General features: G+C 53.6%; 1 protein-coding gene and 1 non-coding gene across 9 annotated transcripts; both read right to left on the reverse strand.

Annotated features, from left to right (window-relative positions):
- Window positions 1–241: 241 nt before the first annotated feature.
- Window positions 242–10,894, reverse strand: ARL5C (ADP ribosylation factor like GTPase 5C). Of its 8 annotated transcripts, none has more exons than XM_058560838.1 (6): window positions 6,869–10,894; window positions 6,234–6,294; window positions 4,905–5,052; window positions 4,094–4,177; window positions 3,416–3,567; window positions 242–1,793 (listed from the first exon to the last, which is right to left on the reverse strand). In XM_058560838.1, exons 1-6 carry the CDS (start codon window positions 6,912–6,914, stop codon window positions 1,745–1,747), a joined length of 540 nt encoding a protein of 179 aa, XP_058416821.1. In that variant the 5' UTR covers window positions 6,915–10,894; the 3' UTR covers window positions 242–1,744. The 8 variants fall into 8 exon arrangements, with proteins under 8 accessions (XP_058416821.1, XP_058416818.1, XP_058416819.1 ...); XM_058560835.1 differs by having other exon boundaries at window positions 3,263–3,567; XM_058560836.1 differs by having other exon boundaries at window positions 1,730–1,793; window positions 3,270–3,567.
- Window positions 268–339, reverse strand: TRNAC-GCA (transfer RNA cysteine (anticodon GCA)). Its single transcript has one exon. It is a non-coding gene; the product is annotated as a tRNA-Cys (tRNA).
- Window positions 10,895–10,908: the final 14 nt, after the last annotated feature.

The raw sequence follows: 10,908 nt of genomic DNA on the forward strand, positions 1-10,908 counted from the left end.
AGGGGCGCGCCCGTCTCCGCCCTGCCATTACTCGAGTGGCCTTCTGTACCGTCCAGGGGTCGACCCGGAGCTCCTGGCCCTCACTCGCACTGCGTTCCACCCTTAGAAGCACACAGTCTGAGCACGTGGGTTGGCAAGCCCGGAGACTCCATCCTAACCCGCCTGCAAAAAATGCTGGCAGGGCTGCAGGCTGATCCCCTCTCGCCTGCAAGAGAACTTGAAGAGGTGACCGCAGGACTAAGAAAACAGTAAAACTCCAGGAATGAGAGGGGGCACCCGGATTTGAACCGGGGACCTCTTGATCTGCAGTCAAATGCTCTACCACTGAGCTATACCCCCGAGGTGCTGTACCTCTTTTATTAGAATGAATTTCTGTGGAATAAGGGAATGATATTAACTTGATTGTGTTTTTATCTGAGGACTGTGCCAGGCGAACCTAAAGGAAAGAACACAGAATCTGAGTGAGGATGGCTAGAATTCCTGAGTTCTTCCTGGGCTCTCTATATCTGTGTCCACACTCTCTCCAAGATGTTCACTGCCTGACTTGAGAAGGAGAGAGATCCACTGACCACAGAACCATACCAGGTCTTCTGGGGTAATAGCACTGCTCCCTGTATACAGATGGGCAGCCTGCGTTTCCACTCTGCCTCCATCTCTACCTAGATAGGACTCCTGGGCTTTTCCAGCTCCAAGGGCCCCTCCTCCTCTCCTCCAAGAGTCAGTGTCAAACCACTCGCTCCCCTAGGCAGGGGCAGAGCCGGGAGCTCCGCAGCCCGGCAAGCCAGGTGTCAGTCCCCTGGCAGAGAGCCATAGAACCTGGGGCCCAGGAGCCAGGCCCCTAGCCAGATGGATTGAGGCAGCGCCTCCTCCATTGCCAAGGCAGATTTCCCCCTGCCTGAGAGCTTTGTACAAAAACCAAAAGCCAGTTTGAGGCACAGGCAGAAGAAACAGGCAGAAATAAGAGGTGAGCAGTTTTCAGCAGCGTTTCTTTCTAAAAATTCTAATATAATGTGAAAAAAAATCATTACAAAAAGACAGACAAGATAAGCAGACGCTACAGGGATCTGGGACATTTGGGAGTGGGAATCACAGTGGCAGGACGTTGGGAGTGAAGGGCCTAGGATGGGGTGGCTTAAAGCTCAAAAGCTGTGGTCAGAGCAGGCATCTCAGAGGGAACTGGAAGGCCAGGGAGGAGTGGGACTCCCTGCAGTACGAAGGCCTGTCTCTGTCTGGGATGTCCTGTCCTCCTCCCAGCTTTTGGCTCTGCCCTCCTTCCCTTGAGCCCATCTTCTTCACCTTTCTGGAATCTCTTTTGCCCAAAGACGGCTGAGGGGCCAGAAACCTGGGATGGGGTTCTAGGAAATAAAGAGCAATTCTAGGGGTCTCTTACTCTGCCCGGCCCCCCGCTGCCATTTTTCCTACAGAGAGGTTGAGGGCTGAGGGGAGGGGGACTCCACTTCCTAATCCCAAAACACGTCCAACAGCTTCCCTGGTGTCTCCAAGAAGGACAGCCACTTCCATGGAGCAAGGGGCAGCCTTCTCTGCTGTCCTGTCTGCCACAATTCGGGGTGTGCAGTCTAGCTCCTCGGTGAGGGGTTGGGTGGACCATGGCAATCTCACTGTCCACAGCTGCCCCTGGTCCCACCAGAGAATCACGGAAAAGTAATAAATAGTCATTTGGGTTTTCCACCCACGTAGTTCTTGCAAAACCCCCCCAGTTTCTGGTTGGCCTCAGGCTGGGACATCAGTTGGCAGTGGCCCGAGACTGCATCCACTGGAGCCCGGCGGGCAGCCTGCAGGGAGGGAGGAACAGGGCAAGGGTCAGCATGGTGGCCTTCAAGCCCCCAGCCCCTGCCAGAGCCAACTGAGGGGGCGACCAAAGTTACATCCAATCATTCAATCAACAAACATAAACAGACTGACTACCTATTATGCATCAGATATTGTGCTAGGGGTTACTGGTGAAAAAACAGACACACCCTCTGGGGCTTACAGTCTAGCAGAGGAGACAGATGTTAAACAAATGAGCGAACAAATAATTCTATAACTACATACTGTGATAAAGGTTAGGAAGGGGATGTATAGAGACCTCTGGTTGTTTGGGAGTCAGGGAGGGCTTCTCTGAGGAAGTGTCCTGGAGACCCACCTTTGCAGTGTCTCTGGGCAAGGCTCCACTGCCCCTTCCCATCACTTGGGGCAGTGCCAGGGTGACTTCAAAGGCCTGGGAAGAGGCTCCATAAGCAAGTTCTTCCGTTAGACTGTGAGCAACTCCAGAGCAAGGGTGGGATCTTGGTCATGTCTGTCCCACCTGGCATAGTGCACGGCACATCGGAGGTACTTAGGAAATGCCCGTTGAATCGAACTGACTGTGGGTTGGTGGGGGATCCTCCTGGCCAAGGGGGTGGCAAGGACACTGCCAGAAACGTGTGGTTCCTTGGGCTGACCTGCCTAAAGTCTCCCCTTCTTCAACCAGGCAGGCTTCAATCAGCCTGCTGCAATTCCACTTGAGAGGGAAGAGGAAAGGGAACTCTCCAGGCCTGATGCAAGGCCCTCTCTAGGTGACCGTGACCTTGTGACCGTGACCTAGCTCCTTCACATCCTTCAGGTGTTTACTCAGCAGCTACCTCTTCAGCGGCCCCTCTCTGGACACCTTATGTAAAACTGCAACACTCCCCCACATCCATCCATCTCCCTTTCTTACTCGATTCTTCCACTTAGCACTCAGCACTTTTTAACTTACTATATATTTTTCTTATTTTCATTCTTTATTGTCTCTTTCCCCCCGCTGGAAAGTAAGTTCCTTGAAGGCATGGATTTTTGTCTGTTTTGTTCAATACTGTTTCTCGGGTGCCTAGAATGGAGCCTGACACAAAACAGGTGCTCAATAAATGTTGACTGAATGGTATCGTTTACTCTCTACAGAAGCTTTGGGAGGGAGTAGATATAATCACTCTCTTCTTTACAGATAGGGAAACTCAAGGTCAGAAAGAGTCAGTGATCTCTGCCTGGAAGGCTTGTCTCCCAGGTCTTCCCATGGCTCTCTCCTCTTTGTTCAGGTCTCAGCTCAAAAGTCACCTCCTAGTGGAGGCCGTCTCTGACCACCAGAGCTAAGTCAGACCCGTCCCGCCCCTCTATCACTGTTATCCAATTTCACTTTCTTCATAGCGTTTATCAGAACCTAAAACGTTTGCGTGTAGGTGGAGCGTCATCTCTCTCCCCACTAGAACAAGCCCCTTGAGAGTAGGGACTCTGTCTTGCTCACCGCTTACCCACAGCATCCTAACTATAGGCAGGTGCTCAACTGATTTGGCCCAGGAGATAACTATGAGCCGGATTCTGACAGGAGAGAGTTCTGATGGTCAATCGCCCATTGGTGGGGCCAGGCCCTGGAGGTCCAGGTGGGGCAGCCACTAACCCTTCCCCGGTGAGGGCACAGCAGCCCTGTATGTGCCACGGGTGGTCTTTGATGGCACTAAGAGTGAGGAGTTGGGAGATCTCCACAGTGGTCATGGAGTCCTTCATGTCCTGCTTGTTGGCAAAGATCAGGACGGAAGCATCTCGAAGAGCCTGTGGACAGAGGAGCCCAGCCCCAATCAGCCTGCCAGGGCCCAGCCTCCCTTCCCACTGCCTGGCTCCCCTGCTGTCCCGGCAAGAGAGGTCCATGCCCAGCTGGGATGGGGATGGGGGCCCAGCTCCAACACAGCAACCACATCAAATGACACCGACAGCTCGTGGGATGCCCCCCTACCAGCTCATGTAATCCTTACAACAATCTCATGAGGTAGGAATTTGAGGATCCTCCCCAATTTACACTTGGGGAAAGTGAGGACTAGAGAGGTGAAGTAAGTTGTCTGGTGTCCCACAGTGAGTGAGAGGTGGGGTCAGGACCTGAACCAGCAACTCCGACTTCTGTGATTAGTTGTGCTGAGGGCGTCATTGCCCTTCATCTGGGATAAACGAGCCCCGCCCAAGCTCCTGGGAGAGAGGCTCTCAGAGACTGGGCCATCAGGAATGAAGCTCAGAGAAGCTCAGTGAGTAGGCTGATGTCACACAGCTGGTACACTGGGCCCTCTCCCAGCTGCAGGGGGCTTACCTCATGGGCCAGCATCTTGTACAGCTCCTCCCGAGTGGTCAGCAGCCGGTCCCGGTCCGTGCTGTCAATCACAAGGATGATGAACTGGCCAGCAGAGGGGAACCGTGAGTGGTGGGCTTTCTCTTTGGTGAACATGTCTCCTGCTATTGTGCTCCTCCATTGGCTTCTGCATTGCCCTGACGCCAGCCCCACAGAAAACAAACTGTCCAGTCTCAAGATCTCAGTGGCCTAGTCCCATTTTAATTCCCTTTTCCATCCAGACATGGGGAGCACACAGCACAACCTCTGATGTGTGCCAGAGGCCACGCGAAGCCCTGGGCACTCATGACTGCATTTTGGCCTTACCACACCCCTGCGGAACTGGAACTATTATGATCCCCATTTACAGACGAGGAGACTGAGGTTCAGTGGGGTGACGTATCTTGCCCTCAGCCACACAGCTGGTGAGTGGCACTGCTGGAATTTGAACTTAGCTCTGTCTCACTCCAGAATTAAACCACTGAATTCTGCTACTGCCACAGTGAGAAGGTAAGGCCCCTGGAGACAAAGGGCCTACCCCATCCAACTCATCGAACAGAAAACTGCCAGCAAGCAGACAAAGCTGCCAGGAAGTATTAAAAATTTTAACAGGCATTGTTCTGCATTAAGTATTTGACACATATGTATTAGCTATTGTTTTATTATTTAATTTTCATAACTCAGGGAGGTCATTATTATGATCTCCATCTCATCAGTGGGAGAACCAAGGCTCAGAGAGGTTAAGTGACTGGCTAAAATCACACAGCGGCTCCAGCCCCGGTGCCCTCCTCACCTCAGTGTTGGAGTAGTACATGTTCCAGGTGGAGCGCAGAGCCTCCTGTCCCCCTATGTCCCACATGAGGAAGTGCGTTTTTTGCAGAACAATCTCCTCCACGTTGCTACCGATGGTGGGACACGTATGGACCACCTCATTCATCAGGCTAGGGAGGTAGGAGAGGGTACCAAGAGCTCAGCCCTGTCCACTCCCAGCTCTGGCCCCCACCCTCTGCTCACAAGTCAGGCTGAATCTAACTCAGAACAACTCAGGCCCAGTTTACCCGGCCTCTGCTGGGCATGGGGGAACGCAGACAGGAGTAAGGCTAAGGGCTGCCTTGGCGTGGCCCCCAGAGAGGGGAGACTAATTAGAGCTGTCTCCCCAAACTTTAACATCACCTGGGAGTTGAATCACCTGAGCGTCTTGTTAAAATACAGATTCTGATCCAGTGGGTGTGGGCTGGGGCCCAGCGTTTTGCATTTTTAACAAGCTTCCAGATGATGCCAGTGCTGCTGGTCTGTGGACCACACTTGGAGTAGCAAGGGATTGAAAAAACGAGACAGACACAAGTGGGGGCCATCAGAGAGATGCCGTGTTTAAAGCGACGTAGAAAACACCCGTTTTTATATGTAAGGAATGCTTCTGGAAGGTCTGTGAAGTAAAACTGGGAGTTAGGAGCGAGAGGGGAATTTACTGTTCACTATATACTCTTGTACTGTTTGGATTTTTCTTTTCTTCTAACTTTTAAAGACCATTTACATACATTACTTTTTCAGGGGAAAATATGTCCTAAGTAAATACTCTGGAGGCTCCCAATCGGGAGAGATGCCATCCGGAGAGTGAACATGGGGAGACGCTCCGATGGCTATTTACTTAGCACGTGTGCCAGACTCTGCTAGACCAGAAGCTACAGAGCCCAGCCAGACCCAGAGCTGGCGCTCTCCTTCGGGTTTGCAGAAGGGGGAGAAAATTAAGAGGCAAAGGTGGGGTGCGGGAGTTTAAAAGGAGGGACCTGCCGCCAGGGGGGGCGAAGAGCAAGGAGGCTGGAAGAAGAGGCAGGTTCCGACAGTGCAACCGGGTTTGGCGGGGTCCGGGGGTAAATGGAGGGGAGGAGTGGGGTTGCCCGTACCGTGCAGAATTCGAATGCCAGGCCGAGGGGCCGCTGAACTGAGTGAGGGGCTACTATACCAGGAAGGTCACATCAGCGTTCCCCCCATCACTCCTCTTGGCTACAGGGGAACCCGGGAACCCAGGGAAGGGCTCCGGTGATTGGTCCAAATGCCTGTCAATCTGGTGGGAAGGCCCAGGACCCCCCCACCCCAACCCCGCCACTGGAGAGTCACTTACAACTGGTAGAGAATGGTGGTCTTTCCTGCGTTGTCCAGTCCCACGATGATAACCTTGTGCTCTGAAGGCATCCGAGGGAAGGGCAGAGTCAAGGGACTGTGTGCCCCACCAGGCTTCCCAGGAAGGAGACAAGTGTTCCCAGCAGGCTGGGGGTCCTCTGCTCACCTTACCGCTTCTGCTCCCCCTCCCCCCTCCTCCACAAAAATCCAACTGGACAGATTTCTTTCCCACCGGGCCCCGGACGTTTGCACCGCTCCCGGACAGTGGAAATGAGAGCTGAGCCCCACTTCCCTTGCTCCACATTTCCAGAAAAGTGATTGTCCATAAGATCCGGGGCGCTCTGGGCTTGCCAAGAGAAGGGGTCTGGGGAAAGAACCGAGCGCGAAGTCACCATGGCAGGAAACCGGCGCCGGCGTTTAGGTGGGAGGAAGGAGACTCCCCCAGCCCTGCGCCCCGGGGACCTCGAGGAGCCGGCGGGGAGGGAGCAGGGGAGACTGCGGAGCGGGCGAAGAGCGCCCACAGGACCCTCGAGTCCCAGGTCCTCCACCGCATCCGCCCCGACAACCCCAGATCGAGGGAGCCCCCGGTGGGATCCGGATCCAAGCGGTCGCTCGGATGCCCCATGCGCCCCTTACCCTGTTTCCCGAAGATGCCCATCAACTTGGCGATCAGTTGTCCCATGGCGCGACCCGGGCCAGGCAGAGGCAGGACTCGGCGGCCTTCCAGGGTCCGGGTCGAACCCCGGCTTGGAGCCCCGCCCTCGGGGGAGGGCCGGGCGACGAGCTTTGCCAATGAGGTCACGCAAGCCCCGCGAGTCACCTGCTGGGCCTGGGAATCCCCTGGGACTCTGGCCCCTCGCGGGCACTATGGACTTCACCGTGACAACCAGCTACCTGTCCAGGGCCCTGGAGGTGCAAGGAAAATGGGGCCCAGACTCCATGTCCTCCCCCTCACCCGGAGAAAACTCCAGAGTTCTCTGGTGGACTGCTCCTCCACCGCAAATCGGAAACTCAGCACAGTTGCCCACAACTGGATCCCAGCTCTCCCTTCTCCAAGTGCCATGTCTGGGGTACTACATTGAAGCAAAACCCTAGGCCACTGGCCTTCTGCACCTACCAGCTGTGTGGGGCAGACAGGTCTCCCTGGTCCTCTCTGAGCTGGGAGAATATTCCAACCCTCAAGCGATCTCTAAATGTTTCACTAGCTTGGGTCCTGTAGGCCCACTCAAAGTCAGTTCCCTTGGGGAAGAGCAGGGTCCCCCCTCCCTTTGGGTGTCCCTTGGTGATAGGCATCTTCTAGGAACAATCAGTGCTGCTTCTACGATTCATTGACAAACTGACTGCGCAGGCACAGCTCCCTGATCCCAGAGAGTGGGCATCTGAAGACAGGGACGGAGCAAGAAGAGAGACTCTCAGTCAGAGACCCTACAGAGGGACCTCAGATACCAAGACCCAGCAGAGGAGAACCTGAGCCAAGAGAGACCCAGCCTGGAGGAGGGAGAGGAAGGGGGAGCCTCTTGTTTGTGAATTTCCTTCTTTGCTTAAACTGGGAAAAACCAGAAAACAAAAAGAGAAGTGGGGAAGGCAAAGCATCCTCAGGCTGAGGGGGTGGTTAGAAGAAGAGGCCAGTCATCACAGGGGAGAGCCGATTCCTTCTACCCCACTGCCACGGCCCTCCCACAGCCGGTTAGTGCTCCCCTCCACTAAGGGAACAACCTTGTAACTGAGCTCCCTGCCTCTGCCTCCCCCTTGCCCAGGGAATCCTCCTCACAGCCCTATTAACCTTCCTAAAGCATAGCTCAGAGTCTGTTACTCCAGAGCTCATAAACCTTCAATGGTTCCCTATTGCCCACTGCATTCAGATCAGTCTCCTTATCTGACAGTCAAGAGCCTCCATGAGCAGCCTCCACCAGCCTTTGCAGGTTATCTTCCATGTTCTGCACCCACTGGTCCTTGCCCACACATGCCCAGCCCTTTCCAACTGTGCTTTTGCTTCTGCGTTTCTCCACCTGAACGCCTTTCACCATCTCAGAAAGGAGGATTCCTGAGACCCTTTAGCTGCCTGCCATAAAAGCCACCTACTTCCCAAGCCCTGGCCTGGTTCTCCAACCAAATGGGTTTCTCTCCACACTGAGATTGTCAACTGGCATGTCTGTTTCTTCCAATCAACTGTGAATCCTGGGTGGGGGCGGGGGGTTCATGTCTTGTTCACCTGTGTACTCCCTCCACTCCCTGCCTGGTCCAGTGCCTGGCACATAGTAGGAATGTGTTGCTACTGGATTGAAGTACAGTGAATTAAGCTACAGCCTGAGAAATGGTGTTCGGAGTATTAAAAAGGGAGCAGGAGCACCAGTTGAAGAGGATTGAGGAAGGCTGGGAAGTCTGTGGAGAGAAGACGGAAGATAGTTCACTAAATACAGAATTTTCATCCCACCCAGCTTGGTACCCAGAGTTAGAAGGAAGGAGAACCTACTACCAGAGCCCATCTAGGGGATTCCATTTCAGCCCTAGGGGACAAGGAGCTGGGTCTGCGGCTGGTTGGGGTAGGGTGGGGGTGCAGAGGGCACTGGGGGAAACAGCAGTGTTTTAAGCATTTTTACCATCTGTTTCCTGAGGGGGAAGGAACCTCTTAATGCATCCTGCCCCCCGCCACCACACCAATTGCAGAATTGAAAGTGACATTCTGCTAGCTGGAGCACATTCAGTAAACAGACAAGAGCCGCCTTTGCTGTGAGGCCTAGAGCCTGGATCTTAGGGGGCATTCATTCACTTATTCATTCATTTGACCAGTATGAGTCAGGAGTTAGGAAACATGCCAAGCAGATGAAACAGACTCAGTCCAGGTTTTATGGAGCTTACTGTCCAGTGGAGGAGACAAATACACACACCAAAAAAAAAAAAAAAAAACACCACCCTGAGAGACAGTAGGTGTAAAGGCCTGATTTAAAAGGGAATCAAGGCACACTTCTCTGAGGATGTGATTACTGGGGCTAAGACAAGATTTTTCTCTAGGTACTGGACTGCAACACCACCTTGCTCCCAGGCTGTGGGCCCAGCTCAGCTCATTTGATTTTCGAAAGGTGGAAAGCTTCAGCCACACCTAGGACTGAGGCCTCTCTGACCTCCTCACTCTGGGGCAGAACCTACTGCAAAGACAGAAGCAGCTAGTCAAGGAAGGAGATGAGCGGTACCAGGTAGGAGGGGTCCCCAGCACCTCAGTTCTCAAGTCCCTGAAGTGGCCGTGGTAGTAGCACGAGCCTCTCTCAACCTAGTCCCAGCCTACTGCAGGGTTGTTGACATTCTCACATGTTGACAACCACCAGTGTGCTGATTGTGCATGGGTTGAGGGCTTGTGGTTACCAAGAAACAAGAATTTCTCTCTCCTCATCTCTTCATATCTCCAAGCCACCTAGAAGTGCCTCTGCCTGCAAGTTCTGGGCATATGCAATTTCAGGCAGAAGGCACATGGAGAGGAGATAGAACCATATTCAGACAGCTGCTTCCTCCTGCCCAACCCCCCTCCCCTTGCAAAAGCTGGGGCATCCTGGGGGAGGGGAGTTAGCATTAGACTTGGGGGTCACGGACACCACAGACCTTGAAATCCAAAGATCTGAGTTCAAGTCCTTGCTTTATGGGTGTGTAACTATGGACAAATTGCTTAATCTCGCTGAGCTTTATCTGTGAACTGAAGTTAATAATCCCTGCCCTTGATTCAAAATACCAGGCTCCACCCTAGATGGAGCTCTCTGTGGAGCTCCAGACCCAGCACCCAGCTGTCTTCTGCTCTTCTCCTCTTGGATTCCCCTACAGGCACCTTAAATCCACCTTGCCCAAAGCTAGATGTTGGTTCTGCCTCTAACCTGTTTCTTTTATCTGCTTCCTCCATGTCTAGGAATACCACCACCCACAGTCTCCCCAGGCACGTCCCTCTCTCTCACTGGCCACCTCCAATTGCTCTCCAAGAGCTCTCAATTCTGCTGGATGTCACTGGAAGCCATTGCCTCCTTTCGCATTCTACTACTGTGGCCTAATGCAAACCCTCCTCACTCCTCACCTGGAGCATTGCAGCCGTTTCTAGGCTAGGTCCTCTAATCTATGCTCCAAACTGCAGCCGAGGCCATCTTGCCAATGCTACTTAGAATTCTTCAGTTTCCCTACACCAGTTTCAGGACAAAGCCCAAACTCCTTAATGCGACTCAAGGCCCACTGTGACCTGCTTCTGCTGAACCCCCTCTGACCACCACCTTAAGAGCATACTTTGCTATTGAAGCGCCAAGAACAGGTCATGCATGTCTCCCACTTCCCCTGCCTTGAACACTTCCCCCACTTCTCTGCCCAGGTTAACTCTTAATCAACCTTCTAGACTCCACTCAAGCTTCACCTCCTCCAGGGAGCCTCTCCTGCACTCCACAGCTTAGGGAGTGACCCCTCTTCCAGGTTCCCCCAGTACCCAGGGCTCCCCACATCAGAGAGCTCATTGTGTTGTCCTGAGTTGTCTGTGGCTCCCCTTTAGACTTGTGCCTGGTACACAGTAGGTGCTCAATAAATGTTCAATGAATAAACATGGGAATGAAGGATTGATTCCACTGAAAGGCAGTGGGGGGGCCGGCCCGGTGGTGCAAGCGGTTAAGTGCGCGCGCTCCGCTGGGGCAGCCCGGGGTTTGCTGGTTCGGATC

This window comes from Diceros bicornis, chromosome 18 (assembly GCF_020826845.1).
Source record: "Diceros bicornis minor isolate mBicDic1 chromosome 18, mDicBic1.mat.cur, whole genome shotgun sequence".
NCBI classification, from domain to species: Eukaryota; Metazoa; Chordata; class Mammalia; order Perissodactyla; family Rhinocerotidae; genus Diceros; species Diceros bicornis.